Source organism: Chrysochloris asiatica, unplaced genomic scaffold (assembly GCF_000296735.1).
Source record: "Chrysochloris asiatica unplaced genomic scaffold, ChrAsi1.0 scaffold00479, whole genome shotgun sequence".
NCBI lineage: Eukaryota > Metazoa > Chordata > Mammalia > Afrosoricida > Chrysochloridae > Chrysochloris > Chrysochloris asiatica.
The window spans coordinates 285,747-309,572 of NW_006408997.1; the positions used below are offsets into that span (position 1 = coordinate 285,747).

At 39.4% G+C, this 23,826-nt stretch overlaps 1 protein-coding gene across 1 annotated transcript in view; it reads left to right on the forward strand.

Moving 5' to 3' along the window:
* Positions 1-23,826, forward strand: part of UGGT1 (UDP-glucose glycoprotein glucosyltransferase 1) — a 311,128-nt gene that overhangs the window by 153,936 nt on the left and 133,366 nt on the right. Inside the window, exons 18-19 of the mRNA XM_006877319.1 lie at positions 18,577-18,741; positions 20,653-20,773. Coding sequence (XP_006877381.1) covers positions 18,577-18,741; positions 20,653-20,773 — 286 coding nt within the window. The remainder of the gene's footprint in view (positions 1-18,576; positions 18,742-20,652; positions 20,774-23,826) is intronic.

The following is a 23,826-nucleotide window of genomic DNA, read 5'->3' on the forward strand; positions in this document are numbered from 1 at the left end:
TTTCCTATGGGTCAGAACCAACTCAATGGCACTTAACAACAACAACAACAACTTAAATTTTTTTGTTAGATTTGCTATTGAATTGTCAATTTTATTAATCTTTTCAAATAACCAACTTTTTATCATATTGATTCTTTCTAATGTTTTTCTGGTTTATTTCTACTCTAATCTTTATTTCTTTTCTTCTGGTAATTGTAGGGTTTTTTTTGTTTTTCTTTTTCTAACTGTTGGAAATGTGTTAATGTCTTGATTTTGTTTCTTCTTTTGGATTGTGTGGATTGTGTGTTTATTGCTATAAATTCTCCTCTAAGCATTGCTCTTGCTATATTAAAAATTTGATATAATTGTGGTTTTGTTCTCAGTTGATTCAAATAATGTTTTTGTATTATTTTTTCTTTGTTCTATTAACTAGTAGCTTTTAAGTAGGACATTAGTTAATTCATTTTTTAAACTTTATTATTGTAAATTGAGTGGTTTACAGAGCAGATCATCAGTTTTGCATTAAACAAACCATATACTTTACTTCACTACATGGTTGCCGTTCCCCACTCCCCATGTGTGAAACAGTTATATTTACCTCTGTTAGCCATCTAGTCAGTCAGTCTCCCTCTCTCATCATCCTTCCTTGGCCTCTCCTCCCAGCAAGCAACTCCAACCAGATCTCTAACCTTTCTTCTGAAGTTCAGGGTGCCAGAATGTTCATCAGTGTCTTTTATTTTGTGTCCCATATCTTTGTTTTAGAGGGTCCTTGCAGTGAGTCTGCCTTGTCCATCATCTTGCTGGAAGTTAATAGGGCATGATTTTTCCTTGATTACCTGTTACTGGATTTCTAATTTTATAGCATTATCATTTGAAAGATGCTTGGTGGTATTTCAAAGTTTTAAAATGATTAAGACTTACTTTACCCTAACCTATGGTCTTTTCTAGAGAATGTTCCATGTATGCTGGTGTAGAATGTATATCATGTTGTGTTGAGTATTTTGTATTAATCTATGAGGTCAAGTTGGTTGATTGTGTTGTTTAGTTCTTTTGTAATTTGTTGAATTTCTTTCGAGTTACTCTGTCCTTCATCGAAAGTCGTGTATTAATACTACTTCCAGATTGCATCTATTGAACATAGACAACACTGAGGCCAACGTCAACTCCATTTAGGGCCAGGAATTCTGCTTTCATTCCCTTCAACAATTTCCTCGTGAGCTCCTTGAATTGCAGGAGCCCACCAGAGATTTCTCCCCTCCGGATCCAATAACTGCACTGCTTGTTACAAGTATGACAACCCCATAATGCCTTGGAGAAAATATGGTTTTAATTCATGTGGAAAAACAAGAGAAAATGACTCAGACAAATGACCAAGATGCAGATAGAGGAAATGTTTTGATGAAAAAAGTTAATGGAACTAACTGAATAAGAATTTTAAAAGATTGATATTGTGGTACCTTCAACAGATTGACAGAAAGATTGAGAAAAGCAAGGAGAACACAGGAAAACTGTAGAAGAATTCAGGAAAAGAAGACAAAATAAATGCAAACTTTGAAATAATATAAAACCTGCAGTTAGAAATCCAGGAGATTAATAAATACTAAGATTTTAGAAATGGACAATACACTGAAAGGGCAAGGAGAAGATTTGAAGCAATGGAAGTCCAAATTAATGAACTTGAAATAAATCTCTCAATACCAGTATGCTAGAACAACAATCAGGAAAAGGAATGAAAAATCCAAAGGTAAACAATTTATGGGTGATTGGAATTCCAGAACAGGAAGAGACAATAAAAAGCACAGAGAAAGTTGTCTAAGAGTTGTTGGGTGAAAACTTATCTAACATCATTAAAGTTGAGAAGATAAGCATACAAGAAGTTGAACAAAACCCTAAACAGGATAGATCTCAAAAGAAAATCACCAAGACATAACATAATCAAAGTTTCTAAAATCAAAGACAAGGAACTATAAGTACAAAGGAGAACCAATAAGACTGGTCTCTGATTTCTCATCAGAAGCCATGCAGGCAAGAAGGCAGTGGGATGACAGATACCAAACTCTGAAAAAAAAGATTGCCAACCAAAAATCATATGCCCAGAAAAGCTGTCCCTCAAATATGATGGCAAAATTAGGACATTTCCTGATGAATAGCAATTAAAGGAATTTGTAACAACCAGACCAACTTCACAAAAAATGCCAAAGGCTGTTCTTTGGACTGAGAAACAACAGCAGTAGACAATAACCTGAGATTATCATACATGACAACAATGCCCAGAACTCAGTCCAGACATAGAAATATTTAAAATTAAATGAACCTACAAGACTGAAAATAAAGAAGTCAGCTTCACAGTCAGAAGAGGAAGTAGTGTAGGTACAGAACTTCCAAATAGCAAGAAGTCCAGTAGATTTCAAGATAAATCAGACTGTTTTTAAAAATGAAAAAAAAAAAAGTTGTTTTTATTTGAGGTATCCTGTAAGTTATTAATTCTACACATAAAAATAAGAGAGTTAAAGCAGAAAGATTTAGTAGATATTACGCAAAGACACAAAAACGAGCAAAACAGATTGGTGGGACACTCCTGGAACTCTGAATTTCATATAAACTAACAGCAGTGTTTCAGGGATTACTGGCAGAGAGATTTGAAGTAACATCAATAAAGAGATTGACTTCTGAACTGGGACATCTGGTGGACTGCAGCTTTTGCAGAAGACCAAGGGCAGGGACAGCAAGAAGTCTGCTCCCAGCACAGAAACCACCTGGTGATTTGTGGAAATAGAGGTGCCAAGTTCTTACTTTTTTTCGATTTATGGAAATAGAGGTGCTAAAGTCTTGTTTCTTATTGTTTTCTTTCCATCAGCTGTCTTTGTTGCTCTCCCTTGTCATGCCTTCTCTCTATGGTCTAGGTATCTCCACACGGGTGGGAGTGCATCCCCAGAGAAAGTTCAGCATTGTGCCCACAATTGTTTTTGATGCACAGAATGATTAACATTGACTTCCTGAGTTGCCCAGGGGAAGAATTTGTCCAGGATCCTTGCACAGGATTGTTGTTGCTGTTAAGTACCGTTGAGTCGATTCTGACCCATAACGACCCTGTATAGAGTTTCCGAGGAGCTGCTGGTGAGCTTGAACCGCTGACCTTGCAGTTCAAATGGCTTTGCAGTCTGATGCATTAACCCAGGAAAGTCTCAATTGTCTTTGGAGACTAATCCTTGGTGGTTTTTTTTGATGTTTGACTTTGGGATTTAGTCCTGAATTTGGCCTTCCTCTGCTTTGTGGGAGTTTCTCTTTGTGCCTCATCTAACAAAAGACAGCCATTCTGACCATACAGTCAAACTATATTTGCACCATGTAAAACCCCAACAAGAAGACAAAAGCCAACACCAGCTGTTATGTATCAGAACAACATGTCGAGCCAACACCTGTTAAAGACACTCTAAAGGGAGCAGCAAGACCAGTGAACAGAGAAGCCCATCTCCTGATCATACACAGCAGGAGACAATTTGGAGTGTGCTTAAGAATACACCATTGTACATTCATCTGGTGAACACAAATACAACAGCACTGAAATGCCTAAGATGCAGCAGAAAATTTCTGCTTATGTGCAGAAGCAAGGCAGAGTAGCTCAGACAAAAGACCAAGAGGAAGAGGTAAGAATAGTATTAGAGGGTGAAGAGGCTGTAGAATTGGCTGAAGGGGAATTTGTTGTTGTTGTTGTTAACTGCCTTCGAGTCAGTTCTGACCCATGGTGATCCTGAACAGGGTTTCTGAGGCTGTAAATCTTTTACGGGAGCAGAAAGCCTCATCTTTCTCCCACAGAGCAGCTGGTAGTTTCAAACTGCTGACCTTGCGGTTCGCAGCCCGATTTGTAACCACTACACTACCAAGGAATTTAGGAGGATGAAATTGAGGTGCATCCAGATGTTCCACAGAAAAGCAGAGGAAAATAAGGAAATAGACAGAAATGCGCTAAAGGAACAAGCAAGCAAAATCAAAATAGCATTCGAATTGATGAATAACGTGCAAAAAGAGGTCTAGACAAGTGATGCCAAAATATTAGAAATGGACAACATACTGAAAGGGCAAAGGAGTAGAATTGAAGAGATGGAAACCAGAATAAGTGAGCTGGAAGACATCTCAATAATAGAAGAACAAGCAGAAAAAATCATTGTAAAAAATCTGAGGAAAGTGTAAGATTCATGTGGGACAGCATGAAGAGGAATAACTTGAGGCTGATTGGAATTCCAAAACAGGAAGGGACAAAAAACAAAAACAAAACAGAAGAGGTAGTTGAAGAACTGCTGGAAGAGAACTTTCCAAATATCTTGAAGAATGAGAAGATAAGCATCCAAGAAGCTGAATGAAACCCAGGAAGGATAGACCCCAAAAGAAAATCACCAAGACATATCATAATCACATTTTCCAAAGCCAAAGCCAAGGAGAGAATACTGACGATTTAGTAAATATTAACTCAACAGAAATGAAATTGAAAAGAAAAGCCAGAAAATTTACTCAGTATTTGTAACAATGAATCCAGCAGCAGCACCACATGCACGCGCGCACACACACAAACACACAAAATACAGATAAATGGCAGCAATCAATTCATATCTATTGATAATTATATTGAACGTAAATGTATTAAATGTACTAGTCAAGGGACACAGAGAGTGGAGTGGATAAGAAAATAGGATCTTTCAATATGCTGTCTACAAGAGACTTGTGAAAAAGATGAAGACAGTCTAAATGCCCATCAACAGAAGAATGCTTAAACAAGCTTTGGTACACACACACATAATGGAATACTACAAAATATTGAAAAATAATGATGAATCTGTGAATCACCTCACATCATGGTTGAACCTGCTAAGTGAGATTGTTGTTAAGTGCTATCGAGTTGATTCTGACCCATAGTGACCTTGTATAGGTTTCCAAGGAGCAGCTGGTGAACTTGAATCACCGACCTTGAAGTTCAAACAACTTTGCAGTCTGACGCATTAGCCCACAGCACCACAAAAGGATAAATATTGTATGGGACCAATGCTGTAAAAGTAAAAAAAAAAAAAGAATGAAAAGGTTTTCTTTACAAAAGAAAGCATTTTTTTTATGGCTCCGGGTGGGGTATGAGTTGGGGAGGAGGGAAATTTATTCATGGGCTTAAGGATACACACATGCTAACATGGGCGACAGAGCAGGCAATAAATAGCAAGAGGGAGGTTAACAGGAAAGATCAAGGTAGCAGTAGACTCAGGGTGGAATGCAAAGTTAAAGTGAATGGAGATAAATACTGTTAACTGTTGGTACATGGGGGGATTGCAAAGTATATGATTTGTTGAATATAAGACTTACAATCTGCTCTGTTAGCCTTCACTCAATTCACAATAAAAATGGTAGGGAAATTTTCTTCCAACAGCTATTCACCTATCTTATCTGGTTTTCTCTGTCCCTTGCTGTTCTGGAATTCAGATTTTCTCTGTTATTTCTTTTACTTTGTTCCACGTAAATCTTAGGCTTTCTTCATATTTTTTCATTCTTTTTTTCTGATGGTTATTTTAGTTTGCTAGTATTGAGAGATTTATCTTTAGGCTCCCTTATTTGGGCTTCTATTAATTCAGATGTACTTCTTTGTCCTTTCAATGTATTGTCCATTTCTGAAATCTTATTATTTATCTACAGATTTCTTCTTGCAGGTTTAGTATTATCTCCAATCCTTCATGTATTTTGTTTGATTGTTCCTGTTGTGCTTTCCTGACTTCTTCCTTGTTTTCCTCAACTTTTTTGTCAATTATTTGGAAGTACCTAAGTATCATCCTCCTAAGTTGTTTTTCAGGTTATTTCAACGCCTTTTTCCCTCAAAAATGTTTTCTAGCTCTCCCTCTTGGTCACTTGGTTGCGCAACCCTCTCTTGTTGGTGTATTCTTAGGCACTCACCAACACACCTTCTGGTGGGAGCAGCTGTGTTATGAACTTTTGCACTATTCTATCTATGTTTGCTGTTCATGCAATTTCATGTAGGATGGGTTTGGCTGATGTTGATTATTGTTGTTGATCAGGTGTACAGCAGCTTGTATTGGCTGTTTCTTGGTGGATGGGGTTATAGAGGGTACATTTGTGGCTGGTCTTTATGGATATGGTTGCTGTTCCTGATAGATGAGGCAATAAGAGAAAAACACATACACAGAGTGTAAGAAAATAAACTAGAAAAGAGAACAAGGAAATTTTTCTAAAAATGGGAAAATAAAATAAAGAGAAAGAAAAAGAATGAAACAAAATTAGAGGAATGAGTGAAAGGTTAAGAAACCAGGGAGTACTAAAGGGAAAAAAAGAGAAAGAAAGTGGCAGCTGTTGGGAAAGAGAAGCAGAAAGAAAAAAAAAATGAAAATGAAGATAGATTTGAAAGTAAGGTAGATGAAGAGAGAATAAACTATCAAAAAACCGAAAGCAAAACACCTGGGCTGGTGCCAGACCTAGAAACGGAAAATTTTTGGTACTACAGCAGCTAAGACTTTACATGGTAGGTGGTGAGTAAGGGATGAGACAGTAGCACTTTCAACTCAAGATGGAGTTACATGTAAGGCTAGGTGTGGTCTGTTGTGGGCACCCAATCTTGAAGTAGTTTATCTAGAACTCAAAACAGCTGGGAAATCTGAGCATTTCTGTACCATAGGGCAGCTAACTGTGAGAAGTTCTGCTAGTCCAGGGTTGGCCAGAGCTAGCACTTCATTTCTGGAGATGGTCACACCTGACTCCTGGTGCTGGGGTTGGTGCTGCTAGTTCCCTACTTCCTTTGATTAGCCTCCCACCACTTGGAGAACAGGACTGTCCCAGGGAGTGTATGAGGTTGGAGGCCAGCCACACCTCTGTTCACCATGGTAATGTGTGGTACAAGAAAAAAATTTGCACCTTTCCCTCTGCCAATAAGCGGTATGCCTCTTAAACATCAACTGCCCTCCTGCCTCAAGATTGGCTACAAAAGTTCAAGATGGTAATGCTGTGTCTGGCCTGTTGACCTGCACAAATCACCAATCTCCTTTCTTTTTTCTCTTTTGTGTGTCTTCAGCTCCTTCTCCTAGTACAGGCTAGTCTAGGACTGGCCAGGGCAAGCTCTTATGGCTTAGAGCAGGGCCCTCCCAAATTGGGTTAATGCTGATAGCTCCCCTCTCCTTTAATGGAGCTCACAACTGTGGCACTCAACTCCTTGTTGCTTCAACCTCTGGACAAGTGTGAGAATTTCCCTGGGGTTATTCAAGGGTAGGGATCGGCCATCATTGGAGTGTGGGGAACAAGAATAAAATTTTATCTTTATCTTTGTATGCCACCAGTATGTTTCTCCAACTCCAGTATGTTTTCTTGTCTCTAATGCTGCTCACAAAATCTTAAGATGGCCCTGCGCTGCCTGCCACAGATTACCAGTCTATCTACTTTTTTTGCCACATCTGTTCAGCTTTCTTTCCTCGTAAACATTCAGTCCATTTATCTATTCCTTCACCTAAAGTTCTCGGTTCCAAGACTATCATCTGTATCTGTTTCATTTTCTTTTAATGTTTTATTGTGAATTATGTGGTAGTTTACATGAGAGAACATTAGTTTTACATTCATCCTGCCATATATCATTTCATTGCCATGGTTACAGTCCCCTTCATGAATCATCAACGGCTGGGAGCCATTGAGGATAGAGGACAGCTTCCATTTGCTGCTTGACACAGTCCAGCAAATAAGAAAAGTCATTTTCTGAGACAGATGACTTTCAGAAGTCGTTTTCTACTTTCCCTTTAAAGTATTCCTGAATTTACTTATAAAAATATATAATATGGCCATATTCACAGCCTTTCATTATGAATTCTACAAACCTTAGGAAAAACTAGCTTAGCAGCAATTGCTTTCAGCTTTGATGGATTGAATACGAAGGGAAATTGTGTAAATTACTCCCTTTCATTAGAAAACCTAAGTAACTGCATTTGTGAGGCCACAAAAGCAGATAACATATTAGAGTCAAGCTGACCTACTCCCATAGACCTCACCACAATTAGTTACTAGCCAGAATTCTCAAACCCCTACATACAAGCCCCTGTGTAAACAGGCAGAAAATAATGAACTTAAGTGAAAGATAGTTTTGATTTAATAATCTATACTTCCTGTAGCAATTAGCCAGGTTGGGCTTTATGCCATATAAATTACTTCCAAGCAATTTAATGAATACTTTAGAAAAATAAATAAGTAGATGTTAGTTATACCTTTATTATAAAAATAATAATACATTATGTAGGATAGAAAGTTGATAATTAGTCAGTAGGAATAATGAGGTAGTGCAAGCATTAATGATTAGTAGAAACTTATGTTACTAAGAAAGTGTAATCGGTAGTCTGATAAGTAGCAATGATTTGTGTAAGGTTTGACTTAATCTTTAAGTGGAAACAAGAAGAAACCGTTTATCACATGCTGAGAAAAGAGATGAAAGTCAGTTTGAACATTACAGAAATATTTTTGTCAAAGTTGTCTAATGACCAGGTGCAAGAATGTTGTGATTAACTGTGTAATAATTAAAGAATAGAACCAAGTTGTAATTAATTATGTACTGTGTAGTTTTAAGTATAAAAAATAAAGACTTGCTGAGCTGTGCTGGCAGAAGGAGGTAGAAGCAGAGGGCAGAGGCTGGAGAGAACAACCAGACAGCACAGCAAGCTGAAAAGCCTCACGAATTGTATTCATTTCTTCATCCAACGATTCCGCGTATCCACTCGTGTCCCACGACCCCCGTGGAGAGCAGGACTCCCCGCAATCAACCAACCAAAGGGTATACCCTGCAAGCCTGTTCCCTGGTCATTAGCACAGAGTCCCTCTCCCTCTTTGGGTCTAAAGTCCCCAGCTGCTCCATCTCTCCACGTCATTGTCTCTGCCTCCATCTCTGGCTTCACTGCTTCTCTGGGTAGGGTCCCACTCTCCATTCTCCCTTGATGGTCCCAGGGACCTCCGTTCCTAGACTGGAAAGTTAATCACTCCCCTACTTGCTTACAAAATGTCTACCTTTACATTTCCAACCCTCACAATCAGTCCTGATAACAATTATTCACTATTATATCATAAGAGACCTGTCTGCATTTCCTTTCATCATCCCTGCCTAGACAGATTTGATACAACTCAGTAGAGAGTCTGCCTTCCTCCACGCCCTCTGGATCTGGGTTCCCTCTTGAAAGCCTGTAAGCCAGTCACTTCTTGCCTTTGTAGCGCCCTGCCCCCCAAGTTTGGGTAGCCAATATTCAAGTTGCCCATCCCTGTCTACTCTGTGTATGGAGGGGGTGGGAATGATCCTTGCTGTAAAGATTTGTTCCCTCTTTTGAGCTACTGCACCCATGGGTATAGGTCAAGTTCATCAAATTGTATCAGATTACTCTTTTTTTCCTCTTCTTTCTTCTTCTAACTGAGCTCTGATCATCTAGTCATTGAAGCCAGGTCAAGTAAGTATTATCTGCAAGTGTGGGTGTTCTTGTGCATATCTCCTCTCTTCTTATCAGCTGGATGCTTCACTCTTCACTCTAGTCCTCTGTGGCTTTGTCACTGACTCTGGGCTGATGAGTCCCCAGGTCTTGCCATACTGCTTGCCAACCAGGTCTCCACCCAGGTTCACAGGATTCTATTGAACGTTGTAGGGCTTACCTCACAGCTTCATTGCTGTTTTTGCCTCACTTGCCCTTATCAGTGACGAACGTGGTCACCAATCAGAGCGTGTATTCCAATTGAGTCTTAGTCTTGGAAGGGAGTTTGCTCTGAGATGACCCGAACACTTACCTTGATGTCTCCTGGGCGAACAACTTGCTTGTTCTTGTAGTAATCAGTTGGTCTGTCTATTTTGTTTTGTATTTTTCTTGTAGGTCTTTCTTTCAAGAAATATCTTATGTTTTTCTAGCCTCTCCAGGGTGGTCTGCTTTTCCTGTCAAGTGGAAATTTCCCACCTCTGAAGATTCTGGATGCTGTTCAACATTACACCTATGAGCTTATGTAATACAGATGCTCTGCAGGAAGCCTCTTTCTCTGGGCACATTGTAGCCCCATTTTAGGTATTCCAATCAGTTATAGGCAGAAGACAAATGTTGTGCATATGTTTTTTACCTCTTTTCCACTTAACCCATGCAAACCTGCCTAATTGTTTTCCCATCTGTTTCATTTGTGTTTCCCTATTTTTTTTGTAGAGGTCTAGCCTTTCTGCCTAGACCACTTATCTTGCCACCTCCTTCAATATCAATTACTCTTGAGTGGTTCATTATAAGATTTTGCCTATAAATAATGCTTGTTAATTGATTTATCATACTGACCATTTAATTGAAAATTCTGATAATGTATTGTGAAATTTGATTGTTCATTTAAATTTGTACATTTGTGTTTGCTCCAGAATTGAAGTTTGAAACAAAACTGTCTATTCGAAACAAAATCTGTTTAAACATGTCTTTGCAATCCCTGGATAGTTGCAGACAAATTCCCTCATTAGGTTAGAGCTAATATCAACATTTTCTCAACACTGGAATGGACATCTCTCCAAATTATTGAAGCATTGTAGCAAGTTTATGGAAATGCTTACCCATGTAAAATAACAGGTTTCAGATGTATCAAGCATTTTAAGGAAGGTCATGGAGACCTCAAAGCCAAGAGAGGGAAGACCATTAGCTTTAAAGTAACTGTGGGTAAAGTCAAGAAACTGGTGGAAGAAGATCATAGGATTGCCGTTGATGAGATAGTTACTGAAGATGGGATCTCACATGGTTTGGGATTTTAAATTTTAAGTGACTGTCTTGGTCTCAGCAAAGTTTCAGCTCATGAGTGTCACAGCTGTGTGATCTTTTAGTTCAAAGATCTGATCTTTCCATCAGGCTTTAAAGCAAAATTGAAGCTAATGAAAATGGCTTTATGGAACAAATTGAAATTGGACACAAGTCTTGGTTTCACAGTACAGTCCACAGCACAGGTCCTATCAAGTCCTCAGCTTCTGAGGAGATTTACCGATCCAGTTAAATTCAAGACAGAGAAGTCATGTAAGAAGGTTATGGCAACTTCATCCAAAGGGGTAATCTTGATAGATATTCTTAAGGGCACAGGACAATCACTAGGACTTTTTAGGAAGAGTTAAAAAGAAATTTTAAAACTTCATTGGTTAAAAAAAAAAGGCCACGTAAGCTATTCTGAGGAATTTTTTCCCATCATTACAGTGTTACTGCTCATTATTTGAGGGCAAGCAAGAGCTGTCCTACCAGAATTTCATTGAGAAACCATAACCCATCCACCCTATAACCCTTCCTAAAACAATGTGGCACTTATCATCCATCTCACAGCAAAATTAATTGCAATAGCTGCACAGAACTCAGACACCATATTCAGAGTTATAGGGTTTGTTAGGGAATTTAATAGGCACGCCATTCTGTAAGTAAGCCTTCTGCCCAAAGCCATTCAGCATTACTTGTTCTGTGGGCTGGAAAGCACACCACTCTGCCACATGGGTTGGTTCTTGGTTCTGTTGCTGCTCCTCTGCCACTCCAGTCTTACAGCTTTCTGTCTCTGTGTTGAACAGGTTCAAGGTACAGGATCTGAAGGTACAAAGAATGTATTCCACTCATAGCTGGCTGCTGAAACAACTCATTTTATTATCATGTTAGAGTTTCAGGTTTTCACAAGTAACCTTGTTAACATTTATTCACAACTGAGTCGTAATCCATCAGCATCTTCCCCCATCTTTTCTTACGCTGACCCATCAGCAAAAATAAAGTTTGGGCAAGAAGAGACATATGAAGTAATTCACTGCACTAAAACCCTAATATTTCCCCTTCAGACTTCTTCTTTATTTTTCATTAAAATCAAAGATCATTGCAAAGAACACAAATTTGTGTCCATTAAAATCAACCATCATTGTAAAGAACAGAACTTGACACTCAAACTGCTGTTTTGGCTTGGTGTAAATCAGAGTTCCAGATTCTTCAGAGAAATGTTAGTGTAGTACAGTGAATTACCTGACAAGGCTATTCTTGTTGGATACACTGTTTGTATTTCCTCCCTATGTTGTTGTTGTTAAGCATGATCGAATCTATTTCAACTCATAGTGACCCTATATATAGGATGACAGAGAACTTCCAGAGGTTCAAGCCGGATTCAGAAGAGGCTGTGGAATGAGAGCTTTCATTGCTGATGTCCGATGGATCTTGGCTGAAAGCAGAGAACACCAGAAAGATGTTTATCTGTGCTTTATTGACTACACAAAGGCTTTCGATTGTGTGGATCATGACAAGCTATGGACAACATTGCAAAGTACACTTTATTGTGTTCATGAGAACTCTGTACATGGACCAAGAGGCAGTTGTTCGAACAGGGCATGGGAACACTGAATGGTTTAAACTTAAGAAAGGTGTGCGTAAACAAAAGTAGACAAGATAGATGAGTGGGACACACTAAAAATTAAAAACTTATGTGTATCAAAAGACTTCACCAGAAGAGTAAAAAGGGACCCACGGAATGGGAAAAAAATCTTTTGTATTGACACATCAGACAAGGGACTCATTTCTAAAATATATGGGAAACTACAACACCTCTACAAGAAAAAGACAAATAACCCAATTAAAAAGTGGGCACAGGACATGAACAGACACTTCACCAAGGAAGAGATCCGGACAGCCAGTACACAATATGAAGAAATGTTCACGATCACTAGCCATTAGAGAGATGCAAATTAAAACAACAATGAGATACCATCTCACACCAACAATAACAACAAAGATAAAAATGTAGAGGTCAGGGAAATGGGCTTTCCACCCTAGAACCATGGCCCAGTTTATCCGTAACCTGGTGGAGAAGGCTTCGGCGATGGTAAACACATGCTGCTGTGACTTACTCGAAGCCTCAATTGGCCACATTTTGGCACTATGCCAAGTTGGAGCTGGTTCCTCCAACCCCTGCTGAGATCCCTACAGCTGTTCAGAACCTGAAAAAAATAATCAATAGTGCTAAAACTGGTTGCTTCAAATAACTCACAGTTAAGGAAGCTCTGCTGAATGGTTTGGTGGCCACTGAGTTGTGGATGTGGTTTTATATCAGCGAGATCATAGGCAAGCATGGCATCATTGGCTATGACATTTGAAGACCAATCTTTACCCTCTAATTATATTTGGTTTACTATTCTTGGACCATATGTGACCAGACTGCTATCTGAATAAAATAGATAATTATGAAAAAAATTTTTTAAAAAAAATGCTGTTGTTGTTATGTGCCGTGGAGTCGATTCAGACTCATAGTGACCCTAAACAGGGTTTGCGAGGCTGTTAATCTTTACGGGAGCAGAACGCCTCATCTTTCTCCAGCACAGCAGCTGGTAGTTTCAAACTGCTGACCTTGCAGTTTGCAGCCCAATTCATAACCACTACACTACCAGAGATCAGTAAATGCTGGCGGGGATGTGGCGAGACTGGGACACTCCTGCATTGCTGGTGGGACTGCAAAATGGTCCAACCTTTCTGGAAAGCAATATGGTGCTTCCTCAGAAGGTTGAAAATAGAAATACCTTATGATCCAGCAATTCCTCTACTTGATATTTACCCACAAAAAAAACAAGCCACAACATGACAAGATATATGCACACCAATGTTCATAGCTGCACTATTTACAATAGCAAAAAGATGGAGACAGCCAAAGTGCCCATTAACTGAAGAATGGATAAACAAACTGTGGTACATATACACAATGGAATATTATACTACCTTGACCAATAACAAGGAAGCTGCATGCCACCACCTAATGTGGATGAACCTTAAGGACATTATGTTGAGTGAACTTAGTCAGTCACAAAAGAGGAAATACTGCATAGGACCACTACTGTAAAAGACTAAGAAAAATAACCCATAGTAATCCACTAAAGTGGATTCTTTGCTGCTTGCTAGGATGTAGGGGAGGGGTGAAATGAGGGAGGGGAAGGTGGAGCACAGGGCAGGGAATAGACAGGATAGTTTGGGTGCTACAGAGGGGGCAATATACAAGAAGGGAGAGGGGAATGGAAGAACAAAGCAGATGGGAGAACAATTAGGCAGGTTTGAATGGGCTAAATGGGACAGAGGTAAATAATGATGTATACACAACCTTGGAACAACAGGGCTCTGGTATACAGAGATTGAGACATGGTTGGAATGGGGAAAAGGAGGGAATAATGTTAAGATGCTTGGCTGTCTTTTGAATCTTCGTTTTCCATGCATTATATTATAGACACTGGAGGGGGAGAGAAAGGAATAGCCAGAAACATCACCATGGAAAGCTTGTAAGTCCATCTTCTGCCTATAACTGATTGGAATACCAAAAATGGGGCTACAAAGTACCCAGTGAAGGAGGCTTCCTGCGGAGCCTCTGCATTACAAAAGACTATAGGTGGAAGCCTGAACCACATCCAGATCTTCAGAGATAGGAAGTTTACACTTGAAAGGACAAGCAGACCAGACTGGAGTGCCTAGAAGAACAGAAGATACTTCTTGAAAGAAAGACCTACAGGAAAAATACAAAACAATAGAGGCAGACCGACTGTTACTATAAGAGCAAGCAAGTTGCTTGCCCAGGAGACATCAAAGCAAGTGGTCAGGTCCCCTCAGTGCAAACCCTCTTCCAAGACTAAGACTCAATGGGAATACATGCTCTGATTGGTGACCATGCTCGTCACCCATAAGGGGAAGTGAGGGAAAAACAGCAATGAAGTGGCAAGATAAGCCCTACAATGTTCAATAAACTCCTGTGAACCCGGGTTGAGACATGGTCGGTCAGCAGTGTCTCTTGGGCCCAGAGTCAGTGACACAGCCACAGAGTGGAGAGTGAAGCGTCCAGCTGATAAGAAGAGAGGGGATATGCGCAAGAACACCCACACTTACAGATAATACCCACTTGACCTGGCTTCAATGACTGGATGACCAGCGCTCAACCAGAAGAGGGAAAAAAGCTTAATCTGATACAATTTGATGAACTTGACCTACACCTATGGATGCAGTAGCTCAAAACAGGAAACAAATCCTTACTGCAAGAATCATTCCTACCCCCTCTACACACAGAGTAGACAGGGATGGGCAACTTGGACATTGGCTACCCAAAAAGGGTGGGGGAGGGAGCTACAAAGGCAGAAGTGACTGGCTTACAAACTTTCAAGAGGGAACCTAGATCCAGAGGGCATGGAGGAAGGTAGACTCTCCAGTGAGTAGTATCCAATCTGTCTAGGCAGGGCTGATGAAATGAAATGCAGATAGGTCTCTTGTGATACAATAGTGAATAATTGTTATCAGGACTGATTGTGAGGGTTGGAAATGTTAAAGTAGATGTTTTATAGCAAGGAGGGGAGTGATTAACTTTTCAGTCTAGGAGTGGAGCTCCCTAGGACTATCAGTGGAGAAGAACCGAGAGCGGAACCCTACCCAGAGAATCATTGTTGCCTGAGATGGAGGCAGAAACAATGATGTCCAAGAGATGGAGTAGCTGGGGACTTGAGATCCAGAGAGGGAGTGGGGCTGTGTGTTGATGACCGGGGGATGGGGAGTGTTGGGGGGCAGGCTTCAGGGTATACCCTTTGGTTGGTTGATGATGCATTGAGGGGAGTATAACCATGGCAATGAAACGATATACGATAGGATAAATGTAAAACTAATGTTCTCCCATGTAAACTATCACATAATTCACAATAAAACATTTATTTAAAAAATAAGAAAGGTGTGCAACAGGTTTGTATTCTTTCACCATGCTTACTCAACCTGTATGCTGAGCAAATAATCCGAGAAGCTGGGTTGTATGAAGAAAAACACGACATCAGGATTGGAGGAAGACTCATTAATAATCTGCGATAGGCAGATGATACAACCTTGCTTGCTGAAAGTGAAGAGGACTTTCAGTATTTACTGATGAAGATCAAAGAGCACAGCCTTTGGTATGGATTGCATCTCAATGTAAACAAAACAAAAATCCTCACCACTGGAGCAATAAACAACATTCTTATCAATGGAGAAAAGATTGAAGTTGTCAAGGACTTCATTCTTCTTGGATCAACTATCAACACTTACGGAAGCAGCAGTCAAGAAATCAAACGACATACTACATTAGGAAAATCTGCACAAAACCTTTTTAAAGTGTTGAAGAGTAAAGATGTCACCTTGAAGACTAAGGTGCTCCTGACTCAAGCCATGGTATTTTCAATAACCTCATTTGCATGTGAAAGCTGGGCAGTGAATAAGGAAGACCGTAGCAGAAATGATGCTTTTGAGTTATGGTGCTGGAGGAGAATATTGAAAGTGCCATGGGCTGATAAAAGAATCAACGGATCTGTGTTGGAAGAAGTGTAGCCCAAGTGTTCCTTGGAGGCCAGAATGTCCACACTTCGTCTCTCATACTTTGGACATATTGTTAGAAGGGAGCAGTCGCTGGAGAAGGATATCATGTTTGGCAAGATGGAAGGTCAGAGAAAAAGAGGAATACCTCTAGCGAGATTGATTGCCAAAGTGGCAGCATCAGTGGGATCAAGCATGGCAACAGTAGTGAGGTCGGCCCAGGATCGGGCAATGTTTCATTCTGCTGTGCTATGAGTCGGTACTGACTTGATGACATCTAACAACAACAGGTCTCTGTAAATATGAGGTGTTTGTGGTTAGCCAAGGGGATTGGATTGTTACTGTTGTTAAGTGCCATCGAGTTGGATCTGCCTCATAGCTATTCTGTATGAGGTTTCCAAGGAGCAGTTGTTGGGTTTGAACTGCCAACCTTAAGGTAAGCAGTGCAGTGCACTATCTTACCGTGCCATACCAGAACTCCAGTGAATCTATAGATATCTGCAAATGTACGTTGTTTGTGACTTGCCAAGGGATTTGGATTGTTGCTAAGTGACTGTTGGTTCTTAGTCATCAGAACCCTGTGTAAGGTTTTCAAAACTGTAAATCTTTAGATGAGCAGAAAGCCTCATCTTTTTCTTGCCAAACAGCTCCTGGGCTCAAGCTATTGACCTTGTGGTTAGCTAGCAGTCCAGTGCTTATCCTACAGAGTCACTGGGATCCAAGGGCATTGAATAACTTGGTAATAATATAAATAAGGTATATTTGTTACCCATATGACATGGGGCCAAATTATGGTTAATATGAAGCAAGTGAGCAGAGAGAAGTACCAGGTGATTTATCAGACAAGGTCTTGTAGAAGAGATGGGAGATAGGCCTCATAGCAAAGCCCTGAGTCTATGATAGAGTACCCCTGAGCTTCTATAGTCTCCATGGCTTCCCCATTGTTGGTAGATGCCATTGAGTTGGTTCCAAATCATCATGACTATATAAGATTTCCAAAACTGTAAATCTTTATAGGAGCAGACAACCTCATCTTTCTTTGTAGAACAGCTGATGGATTTGAACCACTGAACTTTTGGTTAGCAGACCATTGCTTACCTTACTGCACCACTGTGGTTTCCACTGGTATGGCTATTGTTTTTGTTATGTGCCAACAGTCTAGTATTAATCTGTTCCAACTCATAGCAGTTGTGTGTCGGGTTTCTGAGGAATGACTGGTGGGTTTGAACTGCTAACCTTGCTGTTAGTAGCCTAACTCTTAACCCACTATGCTAACAGGGCTCCTTAGTGTTGGCTGTTGTTGCTAAGTAACGTTGAGTCAGTTTTGACTTAAAGTAACTCTGTAGAGTGTCCAAATTGTAGCTGGTGGGTTGAACTGCCCACCTTACAATTAGCAGTCCAGTGCTTATCCTACAGCATCATACCAGGACTCAGTTGTTACTTTAGAAGGCTTGTAGTGGTGATGGTGGTTGTGCTTATATGCCATCTATTCAGTTTTGTCTTATAGAAACCTTATAGAAGGTTTCTGAGGTTATAAATCTTTATAAGAGCAGAAAAACTTATCTTTCTTTTGCGGAATGGCTGTTAAATTCAAATGGCTGACCTTGTAGTTAGCAGCCCAACCTATAACCCATTACACTTGTGTTGTTGTTAAATGCCGTCGAGTTGGTTCCAACTTAATAGGAACCGAGGAGCAGCTCATGGGTTAGAACTCCCATTATTGTTATTTGCAGACCAGTGCTGATCCTACAGTGCCACACTAGGAATCCTAGGTGTATAGAAATTTGGTTTGGTAGTCTAAGTTGCTAAAAATAGAGCACGCACACACAAAAAAACCTTCACTTCTGTTTGCAAAGTTTAGTTATATTACAAAATCCCAATAATTCATTCTCAAATTTACACAGTAGTATCTTAACTATAATGTCTGCTTGATTTTTATAAATTGCTATAGATATTTTTTTTTCATGATCATATTTCTGTTGAATTTTTTATTTCCCCTCTTAGAACAGACATGGAAGAAAACCTTTGTTCTAGTTACCTCAAGAAGAATAAAAATGCATTTTTATGATCTTTTATAAGGAGCTCTGGTAGCGTAGTGGTTACGAATCGGGCTGCGAACCTTAAGGTCAGCGGTTCGAAACTACCAGCTGCTCCGCGGGAGAAAGATGAGGCTTTCTACTCCTGTAAAGATTTACACCCTCAGAAACCCTATACAGGGTCGCTATGGGTCGGAACCGACTCAATGGCACATAACAACAACAACAAATGATCTTTTATATTTCAGGAAGCAAGAGCCTACTATGAACAGACTGGGCTTGGTCTACTGCCTGTGGTTCTGTTCAATGGGATGCCCTTTGAAAAGGAACAGTTAGATCCTGATGAATTGGAAACCATCACAATGCACAAAATCTTGGAGACAACAACCTTCTTCCAAAGAGCAGTGTACTTGGTGAGTGGTACTTTAAGAATGTTTTCAACATTTTTATATACAGTCTCTGTAATAAGCTGTACAAATCCTTAAGCAACACTCTTTTTTTTCTATACACCAGTAGTGACCTGAATGTAGACTCCTAGCAAGTCCTGATAAAATATATATATATATATTCATGAACTTTCCTGTATATTGTATTTTAAATAGTTAATTTTATTGCATTCAGCATTGAATACTTATTTTAAAGATTCTAAATAACTTAATCGTTCTAACAGATGCTTGTTCTACTTATAAGAAATTTTGACTTAGGAAAGATTAACTGTTGCAATTATTTTATATATATGTATATCTGTTATTGAGATGTGAGTTACATTCCATAAAACTCAACCTTTTAAAGTATATAATTCATTGGTTTTCGTTTTGCTGTTAGTGTAACACTAGCTTCATTGAATGAGTTGGAACATGTTTCTTTCTATAATTTTAAAGAGTTTGTGAGTATTCTTTAAATATTTTCTAGAATTTCTTAGTGAAGCTATCTCTACCTGGGTTTTCTTAGTGTGAAGTTTTATTTTTATTTTTTTAACTAATTCAATCTCTTTATTTGGCATAGGTTTATTTAGATTCCCTATTTCTTTAGTCAGTTTGGCTGTTTGTGTCTTTGTAGGAATTTGTTTACATCTAGGCTATCGAGACACAATTTGTCTGTCAGTTGTTGTATTGTGGTGACTTGTGTGTTGCTGTGAGACTGGAAGCAACTAGTATTTCAGTACCAGCAGGGTCCACCATGGTGGACAGGTTTCAGAAAAGTCTCCAAACTAAGACAGTCTAGGGAGGACAGGTTGATCACTTCTGAATGGTTAGTTGTGGAAAACCAAATGAAGAGCAGCAAAACATTGTCTGATGCAGTGCCAGAAGATGATCCCCTTAGGTTGGAAGGCACTCAAAATATGACTGGGGAAGAACTGCTTCCTCAAGTAAAGTTGACCTTGATAGTAGGGATGCAGTCAAACTTTTGGGAACTTCAGTTGCTGATGGGGCACAACTCAAAATGAGAAGAAACAATTGCAAACATCCATTAATAATCAGACTGTGGAATGTACAAAGTATGAATCTAGGATAAGTTTAAGTCATCAAAAATGAAATGGAACACATACAGATCATATGATATATTATGCCTGAAATGGCAAATGAATAGATATGGCATCACATTCCTTATCAAAAAGAGCATTTCAAGACATATTTTGAACTATGATGCTGTTTGTGAGAGGATAGTAACTATATGCCTACAAGGAAGACTGAGCATGTTGTGGTCCCATAAGAACAATGGGACTTAAAACCACAAGGTTGGTGATTTGAGCCCACTAGCAGCTCTGCAGGAGAAAGATGAGGCTTTTTGCTCCTGCAAAGATTTAAAGCCTCATAAACCCAAGTACACTATGTGTCAGAACGCATGTGAAGGCTTGTAACAACAGCAAGGAAAACCAATTTATATTGAAAGTACTGTGGAGTGCCAGAAGAACAAACTAGTCTGCCTTTGAGGAAGTACAACTAGCCTGTTCCTTAAAAGTGAGGATGGTGAGACTTTGCCTATCGTTCTTTGAATGTAGTGTCAAGAGGAATCTATCCCTGGAGAATGACATCATATTTGGTAGTGAAGGGTCAGTGAAATAGAGGAATACCTCCAACTAGATGGACAGGCACTCTGGCAGCAACAATGGGCTCAAATATAACAATTGTGAAGATGGCGCAAGACCCAACCAGTGGTCTCATTCTGTTGTGCATGGGGTTGCTTTGAATATGAACCGATTTGACAGCACCTAACAAGTATAAAGATGCAGTATAAAGCTAATTGGATTTTTAGTTCCTAATAATTTTTTTTAAATATGTGAATTTAATAGCACTCCCACCACTTTTGTTTTCTTCCTATAGGGTGAACTGTCTCATGATCAAGATGTGGTTGAATATATCATGAATCAGCCAAATGTTGTTCCACGAATCAATTCTAGAATTTTGACAGCTGAAAGAGAATACCTTGATTTAACAGCAACTAGTAAGGAGCTTTTCAGGAACATTTTTGGGTCTTTAAAAAATATGCTCTGCTTTGTGCTTTGGAATGTTTCATTGATTTTATTGTAATGTTTAGAATACATCGTAAGCTTGTGACAAAAATTTGCTTTTAAACATGTTGTGTTTTGAGTTCATAATGTTATTGTTGATGTTAAGTGCCATCAAGTTAGTTCTGATCCATAGGGACCCTGTAGAGGGTTTCCGAGGAGCGGTTGGTGGGCTAGACTTTGTAGTTCAAACTGACTTTGCAGTCCATTACATTAACCTACAGCGCCACATAAATTCATAAGAAGAGCAATTCTTCCTGTGTTAAACCATGAAAATGGATTATTTTTTGTGTGGGATAGGCGGTCCTTGAAAAATATTCAGTGTCATGTAAATGCCAAACTAACCAGGTAATAGGCAATAAGAAAAGACTTGTATTAACTGTGCAAGTCATTCAGCAGTTAAATGATTAACTGTCTTGTCTTTATCCTCATCTAAAATTAGCCCACACTATTGACAACAACTAAGGAGCTCTGGTAGCGTAGTGGTTACAAATTGGGCTGCTGACCTCAAGGTCGGCAGTTTGAAACTACCAGCTGTTCCGCGGGAGAAAGATGAGGCTTTCTGTTCCCATAAAAATTTGCAACCATGGAAACTCTGTGCAGGGTCACTGTGAGTCGGAACCAACTCCACGGTACTTAACAACAACAATAACTCTGACAACAACTATTTCAGCTAATTTTACTCTGAAAGCATAATAATCGCTTTTAAAAAAATAAACTTTCATTGAGATATAATTTATATACTATAAAACTCAGGACTACTGGTATGGAGCTGTTGGATCAGCGCTGGACTGTGAGTCATAATATAGGCAATTCAAACCCACCAACAGCTCCTTGGAAACCCTATATAGGGTCACTATTAGTTGGAACTGACTTGACAGCACTTTACAACAACAACATAAAACTCAACCTTTTAGAATATACAATTTAGTGATTTCTAGTGTATTCACAATTATGCAACCATTATTGCTTTCTAATTTTGGAGCATTATCATCACCCCAAAATAAACCATGTACCCAGTAGCAGTCACTCTCCATTCCCTCTTTCCCCTAGCTCCTGGAACCTACTAATCTACTTTCTGTTTCTATGAATTTGTCTATTCTGGACATTTTATATAAAAAGACTTGTGAGTGTCTTATTTCACCTAGCAAAATGTTTTTTAAAGTTCATTCATATCAAAGCATATTTAATTACTTCATTTCATATTTCCAAAGAATCTTGTGGTTTGGTCATGTCAAGCTATCAGCTGACTATTCCCCATTTTCTTTTATTCTTTCATTTGGTCATCATTGATGGAGATTTGGGTTGCTTCCTTATGGAATACCTATGAAGAGTTAGATTTTTTAATCACATGTACAGTTTGTTTCTTAAGCCTGTAATTGAAAACCTGAAGACCACTTAAGATCTGTGCATTGAAATGTCACTTGGTTTCTTTCTTGCTTGCTTGCTTGCTTTCTTGCTTTTTGCTTTCTTGCTTTCTCGCTTTCTCTCTCTCCTTCCTTCCTTTCTTTCTTACCTTATTTATTTTCACTTATTTACTTATTTTTTAATTAAGGTTTTATTGTGAATTGAGTGATAGTTTACATGGGAGAACCTTGGTATTACACTCATCCTATCAATATTTTGTTTCATTGCAATGATTACAATCCTTTCCATGCATCATCTTCAACAGTGTTTGCTTCTATTCCCTAAAGAGATCTTTTTTTAGCAGATTTGTGCATTGAAATAAATGATTTTTTTTGCCTTATTTATTCATTTATTTTTTAATTGAGTTTTTATTTGTTAATTGATGGTTTACATGGGAGAACATCAGCTTTACATTCATCCTGTTGTATTTCGTTTCATTACAATGATTACATTCCCCTCCATGCATCATCATTCAACAGCATTTGCTTCCATTCCCTCTGTTTGTTTTTTGTTTTTTTGTTTTTTGATGTATACTGAAGCACTCAGGAACATATAACCATTCAAACAACCAAGGGTACACTCCACAAGCCTGCCCCCGAGTCATCAACATACAGCCCCTCTCCCTCCCTGAGTCCACAGTCCCCAACCATTCTATCTCTCCATGTCATCATCTCTGGTGTCACTGCTTCTCTGGATAGGGTCCCGCACTCTGCTCTTCTCCCTTGAAGGTCCCAGGGGCCTCCAATCCTGGACTGTAAGATCAACCACTCCCCTCCTTATGTTACAAAATGTCTAGCTTTACATTTGCAACACTCACAGTTAGTCCTGATAGCAATTATTCACTATTGAACCACAAGAGTCTTACCCCATCTCCTTTCACCCATCCAGACAGGTTGGAACCACTCATTGGATATTCTACCTTCCCCTGTACGCTCTGAAACTAGGCTCCCTTTTGAAAGCTTGTAAGCCAGTTAGTTACTTTGTGCCTTTGTAGTTCCCCATTTGGGGTAGCCAGTGTTTAAGTTCCCTATCCCTGTCAACCCTGTGTACCAAGGGGGTAGGAATGATCCTTGCTGTAAAGATTTGTTCCCTCTTTTAAGCTACTACATCCATAAGTATAGGTCAAGTTCATCAAATTGTAGTGAATTACTCTTTTTTTTTTCCTCTTCTTTCTTCTAGTCAAGTTCTGATCATCCAGTCATTGAAGCCAGGTCAAGTGGGTACTATCTACAAGTATGGGTGTTCCTGTGCATCTCCCCTCACTTCATATCAGCTGGAGACTTCACTTTCCACTCTAGTCCTCTCAGGCTATGTCCCTGGGCTCCGGAGTACCCAGGTCTCACTATACTGCTGGCCAAACAGGTCTCTATTCAGGTTGGCAGGAGTCTATTGAATGTGGTCGGCCTTAGCTCACAACTTCATTGTTGTTTTCCCCTTACTCTCCCTTAGCAGTAGACCAACATGGTCACTAGCAAGACCACATGCCTGCTCATGTATTCCCCTTGAGTCTGAGTCCTGGAAGTAGGTTTACCCTGAGGGCACCCAACCACTTGCCTTGATGGCTCTCCAGCAAACAACTTGC